Raw genomic sequence first — 20,596 nt, 5'->3', positions numbered from 1 at the left:
ATAAGATAAGTACCTTGTACTGATCCTGAGTTCTTACTGCTTGAAATTCTGAACTTTTTCGGTTAGGCACAGAACTCCATGCGTTTCAGTTCACAGGTCTCCAGCCTGTATAAAACTCGATACTGGATCAGGCAGCATTAAATATAAATTTTCGGCTAATCGAGGCTGTTGAAAAGTAGACACAAAAAATTTCGAAATTAGTCGGGCCTTATATACCATACCACCTATTCATACCGCCCGCAATGGCCGCCAAAACGCCGACATACCCGGATCTGGGCAAGCTGGCCCGCGATCTCTTCAAGCGCGGCTACCATCCGGGCATCTGGCAGATCGACTGCAAGACCCTGACCAATTCGGGCATCGAGTTCTTCACCACCGGCTTTGCCAGCCAGGACAACAGCAAGGTGTCCGGCTCGCTGCAGAGCAAGTACAAGATCGAGGACCATGGCCTGACCCTCACCGAGCGGTGGAACACGGACAACTGGCTCTTCGGCGAGATTATGCAGCGGGATAAGTTGGCACAGGGGCTGATGCTGGCCGTCGAGGCCAAGTTTCAGCCGGGATCCAAGTGCGTAATCCTTTGGGTATAGATTAGGGGTAGCATCCTTAAGTTATATTAACATTTCCATGTGACTCTGGTCAACAGCGAGGCGGATGGCAAGTTCAAGATGGGCTATGCCCAGGACAACTTCAACTTCCTGGCCGACATTGGGCTGAACTCAGAGCCGATACTCAACTGCTCGCTGGTTGTGGGCCACAAGGAGTTCCTCGGCGGCGTGGGCACCGAATTTGACGTTGGCAATACCGAACTCAAGGGCTGGAAGGTGGCTCTTGGCTGGACAAACGAAACTGCCACCCTCCACGGCGAGCTGTAAGTTCCCCGGGTGACGGGATGTGGGATGGCTTAATCTTAAGCAATTTAATCAATTTGCAGGAAGAACGGCGACACCTGGCTGGCCTCGCTGTTCTACAAGGCGAGCGAGAAGATCGATGCCGGTGTCGAGGTTACCAAAGGAGCCGGCGGCGGCGGCGAAGCCGATGGCGAACAGCAAGGCGGAGATGTGGTCGTCAATCTGGGCATGATCTACCACTTGGAAGAGGACGCCCTCATACGCGCCAAGGTCAACAACCTGGTGGAGCTGGGTCTGGGCTATGAACAGAAGCTGCGCGAGGGCATCACCGCCTCCATATCCGCCGTGCTGGATTGCAACAACTTTAAGGACGGAAACCATCGGTTCGGCGTGGGCATTGCCCTCCAGTGCTGATGCGGCTGCCACATCACTCAACGATTTCAATTTCTAAATTTATCTTTAAGTTTTTCTTTATTCAAATGACAAATATATTTCGTTCATAATGGCAACATAACAATATGAGTAATTATTTAAGCAATTTAAATACAGTCTGAAAAATAAAACAAATTAAAAGTAAATAACATTTTTATTTGGATCACAGCTGCTTCGATATTGCTATTAAATTTCCAAAGAACTCCAAAATTTCAAGTGTGTTTAATAAAATTTTTATTTAATTCTTGTACTTTTTATATGGCACAATGCCCATGAGAAACCGGATACGGAACTTGTTCAGGTGGAACAAGCGAAAGCGGGCGGCATCGGATTACCTGGAACCCCACGATGAGGGTGTTGGCAATGTCCAGGACAACCGGAGTGCAGAAGATGCTAAGAAGGAGAACAAAGTGGAGATTTTGCCGCCACCACCGATGGAGGGTGAGATGCCCAGCTACTTCCACGTTGGGCTGCTGGCCAAGATGTGCCTCACCCACGGCTACACCATTGGCCGCTGGAAGCTGCAGTGCACCTCGAAAACGGAAAATGATTTCTATTTGAGCAGCTTCGCCGAGGGTTATCCCACCATGAAGGACGTCTTTGGCGGCTTGGAGGCGTACAAGGAGAGTCGAAACTTTCACGCATCCCTCGCCTGGCTGTCGGATGGAGACTTGTTATCGGATCTTGGAGTGCATGGTAATGGACTGGGCGGCACATGGTCCGCTATATTGAAGTCTATGGTCAGCTGCACTGAAGGGTAAGTGGGATTTGAGGTCGCTAGAAGGGATTAAGGAGATTACCTTTCGTAAGTACATATAATGCTTTACAGACGCGAATTTCAATGCAAGCTGAAGTGTGGCTTCGATCGCAATCCTGGCAAAGTGGAAATGTATATACCCCTCTACAAGGAACCCTTATTGATGGGCTACATTATGATGCAGCCTGTCAAGAATTACCTGCTGGGCTACCGCACGGTGTTCAATGTGGAGGATAGGGAGTTCAATATGCATGCTTTTTGCGGAGGATTCAGCAACGATGTCACAGAAGTCGGACTGAAACTGTAGGTTACACCCCACATCCTCAAAAAAAAAAAAAACTATATATATTTCAGTGAGAATTTCGAGACTCTGCGAGGATCAATCTTCCAGCGCATTGGTGAAAAGTGGGCCGTGGCCTTGAAGGCCAATCTGTATGGAAACGTGAGTGCCAAGAGTGTCTCCATTGGAGGTCAGTACGAATGGGAACCTGGAAGCATGCTGAAGGCCAAAGTGCGCGGAGATTCCCGCATCGGGCTTATCTTTCAGAAAAAACTTCGCGATGACATCGAAGTTCTGTTCCACGTTGGCTTCGAAGGAAGTGATCCCATCAATGGGAAGCACAAGTTCGGCTCATCATGGTACTTCAATATGTAGGATGGCTAGCGAACATACATACGTTTGTATTCCATTCTATGTCATGATGGGGAAAAACTTAAACAAATCAGAAGTTTGTGTTTCCAGTGTCAGATCGTTTATTCAAAATTTTAAATTTATACCTATTTATTTTTGCTATTTTTTTAACGTTTTTTCAAAATGACAAATATGAAGCAACGATTGCGCAACTTGTTTCGCCGGAACAAAATGCGCGGCCGACCCACCACAGTGGCCAGTAATCCGAATAAGGAGCAGCCGGAGCCACCTAAGCCGGAGCCAAGCAAACAGAAGTCATCTAAGAAGGATGCCTCCAAGCAGGAGCCACCTAAGCAGGAAGAGCCCGAAAAGCCACCCAAGGAAGTCGAAGTGGAGATTATACCCTCGCCAACGGCAGAGGGCGAAATGCCCACCTACTTCCATGTGGGCGCCTTGGCGAAGGATTGTCTCATCAATGGCTTCAAGATCGGCGCCTGGCAGATGCACTGCACCACGCGAACCGAAAACGAGTTCTATTTGAACACATTCGGCGAGGGCTATCCCACCATGAAGGATGTCTTTGGCGGCTTGGAGGTGTTCAAGGAAGTGGGCAACTACAGCACGTCCCTCGGCTGGTTCACCAACAATGATCTTCTCTCGGAGATCGCTGTGCGCGGCATGAACTTTGGCAGTCGATTGTATGGGCTGCTCAAGTCCACAATTGTCACAAAAGACGAGTGAGTGTGCTCTATTTTTTCATAATTTTCCAAACAAAATTAAAAACTATTTAAATTAAACCCTGTAGAGTGAGCTTTCAAACGAAGCTGAAGTGCGGGATGGAGCTCGATCCCGTGAAGGTGGAACTGGTGGTGCCTCTGTACAACGAACCCCTGTTTCAGGGCTACATCCTGGTGGCGCCTGTAGAGAATTGGGTGCTGGGATATCGAACGGAGTACAACTTTGACGAAAAGGGATTCGATAAGCACGCCCTGTGCCTGGGCTACAATAATGGGAGGACCGAAGTGGGCTTGAAACTGTAGGTTGTCCAATAACTTAGGTAATATATAGCCAACATCCCATTATATTTTACTTGTAGCGAGAATTTCGAGGACCTTCGAGGCTCGATCTTCCAAAGGATCGGCGAAGCCTGGGCCTTTGCCATTAAGACAAATCTCTACAGTTCGGAAAATGTGAAACAGTTTGCCATTGGGGTTCAGTACGACTTCCAGAATGGCACCATGGTCAAGGCCAAGCTGCGGGAGGACTCCAGAATGGGGTTCGTCTACCAGTCAAAGATTGGGGAGAACATCGATGTTGGCTATCATTTGGCCTTCGATGGGGTAGACCCCATTGGTGGAGCCCATAGGATTGGAGTTTCATGGGGTTTTCACTGTTAAAAAGAATGTGTACTATATACTATGATTTTACTATACATGATAAATATAAATAAATAATTTGTATGCAAAGTGTTTTCCTAACTTATCTCATCATGATTTTGGCTGTTTCCGTTTTAGTTGTTTTTAATTAATGGAATCTTAAAACTGAACTTTTAAGCATGCGCGCCAAATTAGCGTAGTCGTACATAGATACTAAGACCTTTCTTTTCTTAACATTATTGCATTTAAATTTAAATTAAAATCCACCTCCAAATAACGAAGAATTAAATAAATAAAAAATGTTCCATATTCCACAGTTCCTCCGCCGCTAGTATGGCGCGCATCTTTTAAATTACCGTAATGGATTTTCGGCTCAGCAAGCTACGGTCACACTGAGCGCTGCGACATCTCTATTCATCGATTATACTGTCTCTTTTTCTTTATACGAAAAGATAGTTCAACTGTTCGGACGTGTTTATATATCGTGAGAAAATAAAGCAAAAAGTAGCGTATTCCGAGTGTTTTCGTGCGTATGCAGATATATTTTTGCACTGCGCATCCTTTTTAATAAGTTATTTTGGCGAAAACGGCGATTCAAACTCGCAAATCGAAGCAGAAAGTGCCAGTTCTCGGTGACCAAGAAGTAGGTAAGAAATAAAAATGGCGTCACATGCCAACACACACACACACCCACCAATGCACACAGACTAATGCGCACATTTTTCCCATTTTTGGTGCCCTTTGTCATGAAATCAGGGGCCGAAATCGCAAAAACCCAAAGGTAAGTTCAGGTAAAAAAGAAATTAGCAAAGGACCAAGAGAGGGAGATTGTGGGAGTGCCATGTCAGATGCCATGAGTGCTCCGCCGCCCCTGATTCCGCAGCTGCAGGAGATGCAGCAACAGCAGCAGCAGGGCGCTAATCCCGCCCAGCTCGCCCAGCAGTGGAGCAACTACGCCTGGTATGCCAACCAGAATGCTGCCTACCAGCAGCAGTATCAGCAGTACTACCAGTACTATGTGCGCTACCAGCAGCAGCAGCAACAGCAGGTAACCTCGACGGTCAGTGCGTCAAATGCGCCGCCGGGCTTCAGCAATGCGCTGGCTGCACCGCCGCCTCTACCCTCAGGGCCGCCTCCTCCGCCGCCTCCGAAAATAGGTCAGCCACCTGGCCAAAACAAGCAACAACAACAACAGCAACAGCAGCAGCAGCAGCAAAAGAATTTCGGCGGAATACGTTTTAATTTGAATTTAAACCAAAAGCGTTTGGCCGGTGCTCCTAATCCCCTGCAGCAACAACAACAGCATCCACAGCAACAGCTTCAACAACAACAGCATCAACAACAACAACATCAACAACAACAACATCAACAACAACATCAACATCATCATCAACAACAGCAGCAACAGGTCATGCAATTGTACAATAACAACAACAACAGCAACAAAAAGAAGCGCAAGCGAAATAACAAAAACAAGAACTTTGAGCAATCAGCATATAGCAATCCGTTTGCAAATCAAACCCCAGCCACACCCCAAGCTCCACCGCCGCCCATCATTAGCGCCAGCGATGTAGGTGTACCAATTAATCCGGACTTGAGCAAACCACCACCACCATTACCCCTGGCCATTGTGGCACCCACAGAGAATCCCCAACACCAGAAGCAGCAGCAGGAGCACAAGGCAGCACAAAGCGCGGGAGAGGCTCCATCCCAAACACCAAATTTTAAGCGGCCGAACAGTTTTCAAATGGCTTCAAGCGACTCCTGGCCGAATTCCCTCAACCAATATGTTGCCCGTTGCTATTCCAAGTGCAACACTGATCTGGATAAGGATCAGATCGACATATGTCTGAAAGGCAAGATTATAGCGGCGGCCAATCGCAACGAGCTGTGGACACGCGACTGGGACAACGAGCCCATGCCGACGGTGCACAGCGAGAGGGACGGCATTGATGTGGTGCTAAGCAATGTGCCACCGCCGCAGCAGCAGCGAAGCAACTACTTTCAGAAGAAGCAAGAGCAGGAGAGGGAGCGAGAGAGAGACCGCGAAGCGGATAAGTCGCCTGCCAAGGGTTCCACGGGTGTAGTGAATCAGTTCAAGCAGAAGGGCAATCAGTTCAACAAGTCCTCGTCCGGCTACGGTTCGCATCACTCTTCGTCGTCCAAGTACTCCAGGAGTCGTTCGCGGTGAGTTTTATGATCTCTATTGAACCAATTGAAACTGTGTCCTAAACCAGTATGTTTATATCCTTCGCAGGTCGCCATCATCTTCAAACTCGTTAAAGTACTCGAGCAAGAAGCGGTACTCGCGGTCGCGCTCTCGTTCGCGTTCCCGTTCGCGATCCCCCCGCTCCCGATCGTGCTCCCGCAGTAGCGATGCCAGCGGTCCACCGGCGCGTAAGGTTATCCGCAAATCGGGCTCGATCGAATCTTTAAATTTCATACCACTCACCGCGAATTTATCCCGCAAGCAGCAGAAAATGCTAATGAAGAAGGGCAAGCGCGCGGCTGCCATGGCATCAGCACAGATGAAAAAAAAGGAAACACCTCACTTTTACTCCAATCAGTCGTCTGTTGGCGGTGCCGTTGATGATGACACAGCGCGCTTGCAACAGCGTGCGGCACGATTCTCACAGCAGGGCTCCAGCTCGGCCAAGAAATCGGTCGTCGCCATTGCCAGCTCACCGTTTGGTCTCACCACGGCCAAGAACAAGAAGAAAATGGTGCAGCAACAGCAGCAGCACCAACGGTCATCTTTCTACGAGGACACAGAGGCGGCTAGCAGTTTAGATCTTCTCGATTTGCACATAGTAGGAACTTGTAGGGATCTAGAAAAGTCATTTTTGCGTCTTACAAAGGCGCCGTCTCCGTCAGAGGTGCGACCTGTGGAGGTTCTCACCCACTCGCTTGTTAATGTGAAAGGAAAATGGCGTGCCAATCAGGATTATCACTATGCGTGTGATCAGCTTAAGTCCATAAGGCAGGATTTGACTGTAAGTATGCGCCGAGTAAAGATATGAAATAGTGTTAACTCAAATGTACTCACAGGTCCAGGGTATTCGTGATCAGTTTACGGTTGAGGTGTACGAGACACACGCACGCATTGCCATGGAGAAGGGTGACCACGAGGAGTTCAATCAGTGCCAGACGCAACTTAAGATGCTGTACATGGAGATCGGTGGTAAAAACGCCAACGCCCTCGAGTTCACCGCCTATCGCATACTCTACTACATTTTCACAAAGAATACTCTGGGTATGTTTGACTTCGTTTCATATATTTTCGATTAAAATTACACAGCTTATGGTTTCCAGACATCACCACTGTCATGCGTTCGATTACGGCTGATCAACGTGAAAATCCTGTCATTGCGCACGCTCTTCAGTTCCGATCTGCGTGGGCGCTGGGCAACTACTGCAAATTGTTCTCCCTGTACAAGACGGCGCCTCTAATGTCCGGCCACATGATTGAGTGGTTCCTGGAGAGAGAGCGCAAAGCTGCATTGCGAGTCATTATTAAGTCGTAAGTATATTATATCCACTAAATTGTCATTGTTATTGATAATCATTCGTTTCTTTTCAGTTATCGTCCCAACATTAGCGTTGACTATATTACCAATATTTTGGCTTTCGATAGCTCCGAAAAGTGCAAGGAATGGCTCGACACTTTCAGTTTGCCATATGCCGCCGATGGTGCGCAAGTTGATTGCAAAAATGCAGCTGCTATTGCTATTTGAATCGAACTTCATATAGAGCAGACTAGCTGGCATGAAGCCCTATTCGATTTTGTACCTGATTTCCGAGCTTTTCGGATGTTAGTGTCCTTTTTCGGACTGCGGATGCAACTCTCTTGGCCCTGTTTAACAATTTGTGTATATATTTCTTTAGATCGCGATTCCCTTTCGTTACAAAGTTAGCACTTGACTTACTCCCATTCTTAGGCTGAAGTCTTCGCTTATTTAGGACCAACTGTTCTTCGTAGGGTTTAAAGTTTTTAGATGGAAAATAATTCAACGGAAAATTATACAGAAAGCATCACAGGAAACATTCAAAACAATGTTGAAGATTTGCTCTGAAGTAGCCTTGGATTTTAGAAGGCGTACTTTATTATCGATAATGCCATACTTCGGAAAATAAATTATATGGAAGGATTCATATGGATTAAATTCAACATGGATTCAGCGACGAATACTTTTTTCCAGGATCAACAAAGGTGGAAAAATGTATGCTGTCTGTAATAATTTCAACATTTGGCGCGGTGTGCTGAAAATTTGTAACAGCGTTGGTCTTTACTACCTCCTTAAAAATTCAACCATCTTTGCATACTTTTAACCACCAATATCGTGCAAGATCCGCAAATCGAAACTCGTCTGAATTCAACAGCAACGTGAAACCTTAAGTGCGTGACCTTCCAAAGAACATATTCAGGTCCAGAATTAAGTGAATCGATTCCAAATCTTGAATAACAACCTTACTAAATATGAACTTCCTCAAAACTAACACATGCAGATAAACAAAATCAGAAGCGATCACGGAACTCCAAAAGCCCTTAGGCTTTGGGCAGAGAAACCATTTTTGTTTTGTTGTAATTATTTTACTCATGATCACTTCATTTTTAAACTAGTTTTAAGGCTAGGCTTAATGATTGTTGTCTTATTTAAATTATTGAAAAGGATTATACTAATGTTCTGTCTCTCTATTGTATACCTGTATATATATACAACCATCAAATCCACCACCACGAACTACAACTGCAACGAGATCCAGCCTGCATGCAAAATCCTCGGAAGTTCAAACTCAACGTTTTGGAGTATGGCAAATTCAACCTGGTCTTCCTCGTCGCCACTAAACATCCGTGAAAAGGCATTCAACAAGTCATCAAATACGCACGGCATTTGTAAGCTCTTCCAATTTTAATTCGCTTTACTAAAGCAGATTGTATACAAAAATTTGGAGACTCCGGGGTACCACATAAGTAATTGGCTAAGAACCTGTAATCAGTGTTTTTTTATTAGAGGGAGTTTGACTAGAATCCTAACTACTATTTTAAACAGTAATTATATAAAAGGCTAGGATTATAGGCTAAGCTTAACTGTTAATATATTTTTAATTTTCTTGAATGTTGGAAAACTATTGAAAAGAATTCAATATTTCAAAAGCTCCCCTATCTATGGATGCAACCAATGGCATCCCGATTGCATGAAATGGGAGTGCTATTATCCCGCTTTTAACAATAAACGCCACAAAACAAAGCAACTGGTGTTTTCCTCTTGGTGAAATTTCCCTTTCAGCACAAGGTCGTTATTCCAACACTCCTCTTCCAGCTGCCGCCGAATCGCGGGAGCTTTAGCCAGGACCCACGCCATTTAGAGCTTGTTGTAGTGTGACAGCCGAGCTTTCAACAACATCCAAAGGATGCTGGCGGAGGTTCAGTCGCTATTTAAGGATGCTGCGTTGCGGCCTTAGCTTCAGTCAACGCGCGGCGTTCGAGTTCTTTGGATCGCGCTGAAAACTGAAATCGAAGGACCACACAGAGATAATCAAAAGAAACTGAAATTCAAAAAGAGTCCTTAAATCTTTTTGTGAGTGAAGTGACCCAAAGCAGAGTGGAGAGAAATATTTCTTTCTTTGCTTGTTAAGATGTGTAATAAACTACTGTTGATGGTTGCCATTAATTAATCTATTTAATTACAAAAATATAGTTTTTGAAAAGGTACAAGTACAAGTATAAATAGTTCAGTTCAATTTTAAAAGCATATTTTAAGCCACTTAAGTCTAAAATTCTTTAAAAAGTAGCTCTCTTTGCCATTAAACCGCTTTTCAACAGAACGATGGGATATTAAATAATTTTTAAAATCTATAAAAACTTATAGCAAATTCTACATTTTTAATAAGATCTTCAGAACAAAAACCTAGTTGGATAAAGAACTAAAGAAAAAGCGAAAACACAAAAAACTGCTTTTTTAACCAATAAAATCACTGAGATGCTCCACAATAATTTTACCAAACTATAAAAGTAGTAAAATTAATTCATTTTACATTAACCTTTTTTGTAGAAAAAGATTATAAATCCATGCAAATTAGTAAGTAAATTGATTCATTAGCAACGTAGCTATCCCGACAATGAATGTAAATGATTTATTAGAAGTGTCACGAAAATCTCTTTAAAATGAACCCAATGTCAACTTAGAATTGATTGACTAATTGCTGGACCACAATAATCAGTCAATCCCAAGAACCCTCCTGTTCAAGCAGTCATTTGATTAATGTCCCAAAAGGATATCAAAATGATAAAATTTGCAATTAAATGTATTATTTGGCCATTTGGAAATGAAAAAAAAAAACAGTAAAGTGCTTTACCCCGAAAATGAAAAATAATTAAGGGAAATTAATCTTTAATAAATACCCTCAAAGCCAAAAGACTCAATTTGAATTATGAAACGCGAAACCCCATTAGGTAATTAAGGTTATCAAAGATGCGGAAATTAACTCCTTAGCATGCAGTCAACAAAATATGTTTATAACAAAATTTCCAACATAAATTGAAAAACAATTAGCAGTAAAAAATAACATCAAATTGAGTGCCAAGAAAACTTTTTCGGGAGGGAGGCAGTGGGCCAACTTCCTGTGAAGCTGTCGCAGCAGCCGATGTCAAACGGTTGACAAGGACCCATCCTTGCTGTCCCATCCTTGCTGTCCCATCCTTGCTGTTCCATCTACGTTTTCTTCATTTCGTTGTTAAGATAATTATAATATGCCTGATGCTTGGCGGGCCATGGTATATTGCATAGACGAGAAGGTAGTTCCATAGAAACCCAGCGATACGTATAATCCGGAACAAAAAGCACTGCAGAATGTCCACTAAAACTATATTAGCTTTATGTTTATTGTGACGACCTTTTCATATGCAGTAAGATGCACTGCGGAACAACTTTTTACCATTAGCTAAATTATTTCGAAATGAAGGATATCTCCTTTGAAGATTCAACGCAATGTTCGGCGAGTTTTTCCTTTCACATGTCTAATGCATACCCAAATCAATTTGCGAACAAATCAGCCTTTCAGCTCAACCTGCCTTCCATTACTCACACCTCGCATTAATGTGTACGTAATATGCAATGTTCGGCATGTTTTTGAATAACAATAAATAAACATTCAATATTGACTATCAAAATGCGAACCGCAGCTGAGGCTGACATCACAAAGGACGACAGGAGTATAAATTTTGCAACATTATGTGTGAATATTTAATACACTTGCTTAAGGATGTGGGCGTACTTGGAGGATCCGCTGCTCGGCAAAGGCGAATCCTTTTCACACAGGCATAAAATCCTTCGCAGGACTATCCCTTTCATATGTTAATCCAGAGTCGGTTAGTCAGCATTTGAGGGGGGAAATAAAACTTGTTTACCTTTTTCATTTTTTGAGAGCCAACCAAAGGGATGGCCAAAGGATTTTCTTCACTTTACGAGAATCTTCAAAAATGATGTGTTATTTACCGAAGGGTCTTTCGTTCATTTTGCAAATGCTCAGCTGACTTGGGGTTATTTCACAATTTGCATTAGCATAAAATAAATTTTGAGCGATGAGAACAGTTTCACTAAAAGAAACATGTCAAATTATAAGAGCTCTGCGGGATGCCAAGAAATCCGGTAAAAATTCAGTTTCAAACGCTTTGAAGTGCATTAAAGTTTAAGATTAAAATCCATTTTAAATTTCCCAAAAATTGTAATGAAAATATTACCCATTTTGTTTGGTTCCTGTTACTAAATGCTCGCCAATAAAAATTGTTTTTGTACAAACTGCTGCTCTAATTATCCTTCGGCTTAATTACCATTTAAAATTCTACACCATACAACAGCTCTATTGTTATGATATACAAATTACTCGTGCCTAAACCAATTTAAATAGCAATTTAGGAAAAATACCCTAATTATGGAGCACACGCTCGCCTTATTTGCCTTGCATATACATTAGTGTGCTCCCAAATCCGACTACCATTCTGGTTAGGATTCGCACTTGACCACAAGTCAAGGCCTTGGCTGAATCCAGCTTACACCTGTGTATGTGGGAAACCACATGCCCATTGTGCTGGCTGTGTTGTGTCTACCATTTAAATGGTTTTTCTTAACAGATTTGCTGGTTTTCCACTTCCCTTTTTTACAGTTTTGCATTGTACTTGGCAGCATTTTTTGTTTTTTTTTTTTTTTAGCATTTTTTTAACCGTTTTCCTTTGTCCCCCAATTGTACGATTTCCTTTGGTTTTCATTTCTTCACGCGGCTGTGTTGTCATTTGAGATAATACGAAAAGCATTCAGCGCCCGTCGTCGTTACGGTTTTGCCTTTGATTTTATTCAAGGGTTTATTTTAAAGCAATTGATTGGATTTAAAACGACGTGGAGGAGCTGTGCTGGAGGAGCTGAAGTGTTGACAGTGTAGGAAATCTGAGATTTTCCACTTGCTGCCGGGGAAATGTGATTGAATTGTGCTTCCTGCGAAAGATCTTGTGCGTAAAGCCTCCTTCGGGAAATTTATATGATTTCCCCCTTTTTCGGTTCATAAATCGGACTTAAATTTTCTAACTTCTGCTAAAAGTCTTCACAGCTCTATTTTCACAAAATGTTTTTCTGATTTTGAAGGCATTGTTTGCCAGAGCATTGGAGTTGAATTCTTTGTTTTCACTAAATTTATTGGGTCGACTATTTATCCTGTATATTCATATATGAACCTGACTCTTTATAAATATTTAGTTTTATGATTATTTGAAGCTTTGATGAATAAACAGTAGAAATAAATGAGTGCACTACTCACAATCTATACTTCTGTACTGTACAACACTGCGTATGAGCAATAAAAAGGAATTGTGAAGCTTACTCCTTGTTATTTACCACTCAATAAGTTTGTCTTAAGCATTAAGGATTATTGTTTTACCCCATTTAATTTCCACTCAGCTCATTAGATTTTAAACCAACAGAGACTGACAAACAACTATAACCGGAGGCACTGTCTCAAATACTCCAGCGAATACCCACCAGTTTTATTTGCCTTTGGGCTGATTAAGCTGGCAACGAGGAAAACGGAAGCGGAAATGAAAAGCAGACACCGGGCTTTCCACTCCATGCTGAACATTTGTAGCAATTAAAAGCATCTTTATGGCAATTTGCCTGCTGCAAACCACAAAACCAGACGCCTCCGCGTAATAAATTTTCTTAATCAAAAAGTGACGAAGTCCCTGCCGCTCTATGAAAATTCAATTAGTTTACCTTTAATTTGGTGGGTGAACCGGCACCTGGCCTATTTATACACTCCGCTTAACCTTCACCCTCAACGGGAAGTGTGGCAAAGTGGGGGCTCCTGATTAGAGTTGCAAAAGTTGCAGACAACATCTGCTGAGCCCTTTGGTTTGTGCCCTCAAAGGGGTTTAATCATTCATTCGGCAGCCAATTTTCACGCTGTTTTTCTCCACCAGCTGCTGTTTCCCTTTTCCTTTCCTAAAAACAAAAACCCATTTCCATTCGCGGCTCGTTCATTTGTTGGGGGAGCACTTGTCTGACCTCTGAAAAAATGTGCAAATTTTAAAGATGACGCATCAGTTGAGCTGACTTGCAAAGCAAAGTTTGGCACAGCAGAAGATTTAATTAAATTTGCTTAATTTAAAAGCAGGAATAAGTTTTTGTAAGCTTTAAGCCTATAGATGCACTCTACTCAAAAATAAGCAAGACATATATAATTGGTCATACCTACTTAATAACTATTTAAATATACTATATACTATATAGAGTTTGGCTAATGAGATGAGGTGTGTGACTTTGAAAGGATAACTCTGATTAAAACCGTGTGTGAATTATCCTTTTTCGAGCATCGGTAATGGACAGGTGGCTATTGTGTATATGGTCCACATGAAATGCGAAACCGATGAGCCGCTGCCATTGATTAACCTCCGCTTGTGGCTGCATTTGACATGGGTAGCTGCTGACCATTGCGGACCTGGGGGAGGTTCCATGGGCACCCCCACGCACATTTAAATTCGAAATCAAATGCCGAATCATTCACTTTGAGGGCACTCCCGCACTCAGTCACACAGAATGTCCAATGAAATGCTATCGCTTTCTAATTACCCGCCCATTGTTTGTACTCACTTGTTTTTTGCTGTTTGTTTAATGACGGCTTTGGAAAATTGCTAAGGCAAATCAAAATAATGACCGCAAATTTCGGTTTATTTTGTTTTACTGGGTGTTATTTTTCCATTGGCTTACACACACATATATACAGTACGTGCCTTTATGCCCTTTTGCTTTGCCTTATCAATCAATCAATTAGCTGGCCGGCTGACTTTGAGTGCATAAGTCTATTTTTGTAGCTAAAAGCCAGCCTTTGTCCATCTATTGTTTTCCTTCCGTCGCTCTCAGGCATTTTGAGTGGAGCCGAAGGAGCAGAAAACCGAACAACTCGATGATGTCTGATGACATTCGAGGGAGGAGCCTTAAGCCAAAGGTATGGCTTCATCCAAGTGCACAAACTGGGGGAATCCACTACACAGTCAATCAAATAAGTCAACTAAGGATTATTCTTAAGTAGTACATATTAATAGTGTCCTATTCAAGTTATTGCACTTCAATCATATTCAAATTATAGTCTATTTAAAGACATGCATATACTTAAAAATAAAGCAAGCTTTATCCTGCCGATTTTGTTCATTAAATCGCTCATTACTCCAGTATGTTTTTAAGTTCCTTTATCCGTTCCGACCAAGTGAAGTAATACAACTTTTCGAAAACTTTCCAATCCTCAGCGAAGCAATTGAGTGTGGCCCCAAAAAGAGAGCCGCAGAAAGTTTGCGAACAGAATTTAATCAAAAACTTGGAGGGTAAATTGTCCAAGTGGTTCACCTGTTGGCTGCATTTTAAATCAACGAGGCAAACAATCAGCGCAGAGGAGCTGCTCCACGTTCCCCGGACAAGATGTCGCAGCATTTCACATCGATATTTGAGAACCTGCGATTCGTGACCATCAAACGTGCAACAAATGCGCAACAGCAGCAGCAGCAACAGCAACAGCAGCAACTGCAGCAGCAGCAGCAGCAGCAGCAACTGCAGCAACAGAAGGCACAGGCACAGCAACAAAATAGCAGAAAAATCAAAACTCAAGCAACGCCAACGGTGAATGGCAATGGGCTCTTGAGCGGCAATCCAAATGGCAGAGGCGGTGACTCCTCGCCCAGCCATGAAGTGGACCATCCGGGTGGAGCGCAAGGAGCTCAAGGAGCAGCAGGCTTGCCATCTTCAAGTGGCACGCCATTCAGGCACCACAAGCGCGCCAGTATCTCCACAGCATCGCCCCCAATTCGCGAACGGCGTGGCACCAACACCAGCATCGTGGTCGAACTGGATGGCAGTGGCAGCGGGAGTGGGAGTGGCGGTGGTGGTGGTCAGGGTGCGGGTTGTCCTCCCTCGGGCAGCGGCACTGCGTCCGGAAAAAGTTCGCGGGAACTATCGCCGTCGCCGAAAAACCAACAGCAGCCCAGAAAGATGTCACAGGATTATCGGTCGCGTGCCGGCAGGTAAGCATTGCATTTATCACAGATATGTGGAGCACACCACTGCTGGCATGACTGATAAATTGTTTGGGGCAGCCACAGGATGGCGGCAGGACTAAGCTGAGTTAGTTGCGCTTAGGAACTAGATGGGTTTTCCTGGTGATGCTGGTAAATAGCATTTGCCGGTGGGAAATTGAGTTTCAAAAATAAGAAAACCATTTCTATTTCACTGCTAGGCAGTTAGGCGAAATGCATTTGGTTGCCTGGGTTTCGTTTATTTCAACTATTGTATTTTAAATTTAACAATTTAGCCATAGGCATAGAAGACTAGGCTATTCTTATTATTCTTTTATTTATTATCTTTTATTTATTATACTTTTATTTATTAAGCGTTTTAAGTTTAAAGGAATGAATAACTTATACTATTTCTATGTCAAAAAAGAGCTTAACTGAAAGTTGCCTATAAATTATAATAGTAGTTACCAAAAAAACATTTGTTAAGCACATTCATATTTAATTACTCCAAGATGAGCAGACTAAGAGAAAGGACTACCCAGCGGCTAGACAAATTGCGCGATTAATGTGCGCAGCTTAGTGGCCAAATGGCGCTCAGATTCGCTGGCTTGGCACTTACTTTACCGCACTTTCCACCCACAACTGCATCTGAAATCACTTTCCAAATTGCAGCTTTATGCACCTGGACGACGAGGGACGCAGTCTGCTGATGCGCAAGCCGATGCGACTGAAGAACATCGAGGGCAGGCCGGAGGTCTACGACACGCTGCACTGCAAGGGTCGCGAGGTGAGTCACGTCCAGGATTTGCAGGTCGGGAGTGGGCATCTTGGCTATAATTAGCCAGTGCACGTGGCCAAGAAGAAGCCACCGCCGCTCCATGCACGAGCGAGTGTGCCATAAAAGGGCAGTAAAACAATTCTCGGGCTAAGAGCAGGAAGTTTCAGCCAGTGGAATGCGTTAAAAGTGAGTTGGCCAACGAGCGCAAGAAACATTGCATACTTGCAGGAGTTCCTTTAATGTTAGCCTGCCATGTAATTGTTTGTGTGACTGCCTGTTTCTTCCTTTTCCGTGTGTGTGTGCGTTTGTATGTGACTGTGTGGGTGCAGCCTGCATATGTGTGTGCGTGGCTCCTGTCGCTTTGTTTGCAATTGGAGCGTTTTACAGCAGTTTTGTTATGCAAAAGTTGGCAGAGTGCGTGCCCAGGCTGGATGGCGGATTAAATAAAGGACCCTGCTGCTGCTCCTTTTTTTTTTTTTTTTTGGTGCCCACCCACAAAACTTTTCCCATCGTAATAAAGTGGCACGAAGTTGGATCATTTTTCTACATTTTTTCCTTGCTTTGTGGGTGTTAAATTATATACTATTTTTGGGCTAATGTGGTGAATGTGGTTCGCTTTTTTTCAGAAAATGTTGAGCTATTACGAACGACAAAATTGGGCGGGATAAGCTTTCTATCTTTCCAGCTGAAAACAATTAATAATGGGGAAGGCCATCACTATTTTTCATGGCAATTCGAAAAATGAGACAAAATTCTTTCAGCTTATTATAGAAATGAGGTATTTGTGAAGTGCAAAATAAACTTGTGTGTTAAAGGAAAGTTTTCTAATTGTTGTTGACTCAAATTCAACTACTTGTAACTGTCAGTGCTCAAAACTCGCTGTGCTCATTAGGCAAATGTCTTTGGATACTTTTCAGCGATGTTGCCGCCACAATCTGCATAATTTAATTTGGCCGAACACTGAGTTGGCCAAAACGGATTCAGCCACCGCCGCTCCATTGGTTCGAAGCTCATTTAGTCGAGTGGAGGCGGCAGGAGCAAAGTGCAAATTGCATAAGCGATGTGGCAAGTCGGCGGTGTCAGAAGTCGGCTTAAAGTTGGGACACCTAACCCCAATTAGTGCGGCACACCCAAAAGTCCAGAGTGGCAGTTGCAGCTGCAGCTACACTTTCTATGCTAATTAAGTCAGCATCAACGCCAACAGCGGAAATGGCGCAACGAATCCTTTCTCGCAATCAACTTTCATTTCCCTTCCGCCGCCGTTTTAATGCGCTCGAAAATTATGCAATGCACAAATTTATATGAGCCACTGTGCCATTTTATTTAAGCACTCCATGCAACAACATGCAAATTGCTCCCAAGGAACCCCCACTTCCGACACCCAGGTAATTATAATGGAGCTCCGCTTAAACGATGGACCGGCAATTTAAGTTGCAAACATTAAGTTTACATCGTGCCATTTAACACTCGGGATTTTGTGACTTGAGCATGTGAAAAGGGTATTTAATCCTTACGAGTTAATGAAACTTTACTGCCGCACACTTTTCGGTTAATCCGTATCCTGTATTGTTGGCTTCAACTCCTCGTGAGTGACTGTGCTACTCAGCTCTGTTTATATCATGCACTCGACTGCAGAAACTTTGGGCAAATATTTTCGATGCATTTTTCATTACCACTGACAGCATTTCCACTTAATTTGTGTGCCAGTTGCCGTACAATTTCAATTTCATGGCCAAAAGGTGGGCCAAAAAGTGGCAAAACAAACTTAACTGCCGCAGAATGCAGTTAATATTTGAATTCCTCCATGGTTATGTTTCTGCTCCGGAAGAAAACTAGCGTCTCGGGAAACTTATGGCAATGGCTTGGCCGGAAATTCAATTGGCTGGAAAATGTTTTTCTTTTCGGATGTTTCGGTGAGAGCACTTGTCGTGTTGCCAATAACTTTTTTTATTGGCTGACTTGTGGTTAACTTTTTGTTGACATTTCGCATAACAAGTTGCATTGCTACGCATGCATACAACTTTTAAATAAGCATAATTCTACTTAATGTTTAACCATTGATTTTTTAAGGGGATATACAGTATGTGTAATGGCAGTTTGCTAACTAAAAGCGCATAAATGCAATCCGCTTTAGATGTTTGCTGTCTTATTCAGTGCCATCCATGCGAGGGCATCCACAATTCGTTGTTGTCTGGGAAAACATGCCCCAAGGCGAATGAAAACGGCAGCACTTCTTTCACTTTCCCGCACCGCAGGGCATAATTCTGCTGCAAACACGAGGAGACGCGAAAAAATAACCATTTTCGGCGGGCAAGTGCTGCTCCTCTTCTGGAGAAAGTGCAGTTTCTCTCGGAGATGCCACCCAGTGGAGTTGGGCGGCACGTGGCCCAAGGAAAACCAAACTTACACGGCAAACTTTAAGCTGCTCGTCTGTGTGGGTGTGTGTGTGTGGGTGTACGGGAAATCCTCCAGCGTTTCCTTCGTATTTATTTCGGCAGCTGCAACAATTTCCGGTTCCGCTGCAAATGCCGCTCCACCTCCTCCTGTTTATATTTACATAAAACAATTTTGGACAACTTTGAGTGCTAACCAGTCCCGCGCTGGCAATTATTTGCATTCCCACCCATCCAGCAAAAAAAAATTCATTTCATCGCTACAGATGGAAATGAAAATGAAAAGCCGGCGCTTTTATGACGTCTTGTTTAGCTTACGAGCTGCTCGCCCACGGAAAAGTAATAATTTAGCCACTTAACCAGACGCATTCCGCGCCCGATTCCGGCTTATTAGGATAATAACTCCTTCCAGTTGCTAACTAACTAACTAACGTACTTGGGTGATGTTTTCGGTTCCCGGGCTCGGTGGCTGTTTGCATTGTGCATAAATTTGTCTTGTGCAGCTGAGTGAAAATTGGCAAAGTTTATGTGGGCGGGCCGAAGGGGGCGAGGCAGGAGGAGTTGCATTTTTGCCATGTGCATACAAGGCAAAGTATGTGGCTTGCCTTTAAGTTGCAACTGCACTTTATTGTGGGCAAAGCGGTTGCAAACAAGAGAGAGTTCTAAAATTAATGTGCCTTTGTGGAAATCGCAGCTCAACATTGAAGTACGTTCACAAACTAATCCTTTGCATTTCCCCATGCCGGCATTTTGCCAACTGTGATACTTTGACGGGTATTGCTTTTCAACTTTTACTGCCATTACCACTTTTACTAGCTACCTACCACTTTTATTGCCTCAACAACTGGTTGAACGCCAGGATGTTCGAAAGGCATTACATTTTAACAACCGATTCAGATTTTTCAGTTATTGTAGGATGCAACTATGCAAATCCAACATTTACTACTTATTTTACTAAGTATTTTATATTCAAAAGGGAATAGCACCAAAGACATATAAAAGGCAAAGAATCACACTTTAAAATCGTTCTATATTAATATTTATTTTTCATACATTTTACATTTTACATTTTACATCGAAAGCCAGCATATCCTTTTTAGATTCTATTTAGGACTTTTCTGAAAATGATTTTCCTTTTCAAATTGACTTTTCAACGAGTTACTCAAGGGTTCTTTAATTGGCTTAGTTTATATCTATTCACTCTACAGTTTAATGCCCTGAATCGCTCCTTTATTTCAGCAGTTAATGTGTCCTTTACCATTCATTCACCCACTAAACTTGCTCGTAAGCCTCAAGAAGCTGCTTTTACCGCGGCATACGCTGCGTATGATTGACGTAATTGTAGCGAGCATAGCGGCATGAAATTTTTTAGTTAGACACTTGCGACACTTGAGCAGTTTTTATGCCACACTTTGCCAAGCCAATTCCAAGGGCTCAACTGCCTGGAAAAACAAACTAATTATGACCGCGGGTGTCTTGGGCGGATTGCGGCTGCTTTTCCAGGCAGCAATAGACAGACAGACCGAAGTCGTGGCGTTGAGTAAATTAAACCGTCGGGCAAATAAACTGAGAAGAGGAAAGGTGAGCTGCGGGAGTGGAGGAAATGAAAATTACAACGACACGCATCATAAAAATAAAAAAGCAAACCAAGCTAAGTCGAGGAAAAGCGCGCGAGGAAAACGACGTGGAGGAAAAGCGACATCCGCAATTGACGGTGAAATGCTTTTTAAACTGGGGCGGATTCCAAAAGGACCTTTGCGTTTTCCTCATCTTTCTTATAAATTTAATTTTCGTACCATTGTTACTCTCCACTTGTTTCTCAACTGTCAC

At 43.2% G+C, this 20,596-nt stretch overlaps 5 protein-coding genes across 8 annotated transcripts in view; all 5 read left to right on the top strand.

The window, feature by feature from the left end:
• The first annotated feature begins 79 nt into the window (after window positions 1-79).
• Window positions 80-1,362, top strand: LOC117144467 (voltage-dependent anion-selective channel). Its single transcript, XM_033309637.1, has 3 exons — window positions 80-568; window positions 647-871; window positions 935-1,362. The coding sequence occupies exons 1-3, from the start codon at window positions 243-245 to the stop codon at window positions 1,263-1,265; spliced, it is 882 nt and encodes a 293-aa protein (XP_033165528.1). The 5' UTR covers window positions 80-242; the 3' UTR covers window positions 1,266-1,362.
• A 107-nt stretch (window positions 1,363-1,469) lies between these two features.
• Window positions 1,470-2,711, top strand: LOC117150779 (voltage-dependent anion-selective channel). Of its 2 annotated transcripts, XM_033317824.1 has the most exons (4): window positions 1,660-1,724; window positions 1,849-2,040; window positions 2,113-2,343; window positions 2,395-2,711. In XM_033317824.1, exons 2-4 carry the CDS (start codon window positions 1,871-1,873, stop codon window positions 2,693-2,695), a joined length of 702 nt encoding a protein of 233 aa, XP_033173715.1. In that variant the 5' UTR covers window positions 1,660-1,724; window positions 1,849-1,870; the 3' UTR covers window positions 2,696-2,711. The 2 variants fall into 2 exon arrangements, with proteins under 2 accessions (XP_033173714.1, XP_033173715.1); XM_033317823.1 differs by having other exon boundaries at window positions 1,470-2,040.
• A 130-nt stretch (window positions 2,712-2,841) lies between these two features.
• Window positions 2,842-4,131, top strand: LOC117150777 (voltage-dependent anion-selective channel). The gene is made up of 3 exons (XM_033317822.1): window positions 2,842-3,408; window positions 3,477-3,707; window positions 3,768-4,131. The coding sequence occupies exons 1-3, from the start codon at window positions 2,855-2,857 to the stop codon at window positions 4,066-4,068; spliced, it is 1,086 nt and encodes a 361-aa protein (XP_033173713.1). The 5' UTR covers window positions 2,842-2,854; the 3' UTR covers window positions 4,069-4,131.
• Window positions 4,132-4,477: 346 nt separating this feature from the next.
• LOC117139790 (leukocyte receptor cluster member 8 homolog) lies at window positions 4,478-9,296 on the top strand. 2 transcript variants are annotated; one of them, XM_033302407.1, is made up of 6 exons: window positions 4,478-4,694; window positions 4,804-6,234; window positions 6,305-7,040; window positions 7,096-7,300; window positions 7,360-7,567; window positions 7,628-9,296. In XM_033302407.1, exons 2-6 carry the CDS (start codon window positions 4,889-4,891, stop codon window positions 7,779-7,781), a joined length of 2,649 nt encoding a protein of 882 aa, XP_033158298.1. In that variant the 5' UTR covers window positions 4,478-4,694; window positions 4,804-4,888; the 3' UTR covers window positions 7,782-9,296. The 2 variants fall into 2 exon arrangements, with proteins under 2 accessions (XP_033158298.1, XP_033158307.1); XM_033302416.1 differs by having other exon boundaries at window positions 4,536-4,690.
• Window positions 9,297-9,544: 248 nt separating this feature from the next.
• The window catches only part of LOC117150424 (nitric oxide synthase), a 33,002-nt gene continuing 21,950 nt past the window's right edge, over window positions 9,545-20,596 (top strand). For both annotated transcript variants that reach the window (XM_033317299.1, XM_033317298.1), the window contains exons 1-3: window positions 9,545-9,757; window positions 14,837-15,604; window positions 16,268-16,382. In XM_033317299.1, coding sequence (XP_033173190.1) covers window positions 15,006-15,604; window positions 16,268-16,382 — 714 coding nt within the window. In that variant the 5' untranslated portion in view covers window positions 9,545-9,757; window positions 14,837-15,005. The remainder of the gene's footprint in view (window positions 9,758-14,836; window positions 15,605-16,267; window positions 16,383-20,596) is intronic.

The sequence above is a fragment of the Drosophila mauritiana genome, chromosome 2L (assembly GCF_004382145.1).
Source record: "Drosophila mauritiana strain mau12 chromosome 2L, ASM438214v1, whole genome shotgun sequence".
Taxonomy (NCBI): domain Eukaryota; kingdom Metazoa; phylum Arthropoda; class Insecta; order Diptera; family Drosophilidae; genus Drosophila; species Drosophila mauritiana.
The sequence above is the reverse complement of the archived record's forward strand: the minus strand, read 5'-3'. Positions and strand labels throughout refer to the sequence as shown.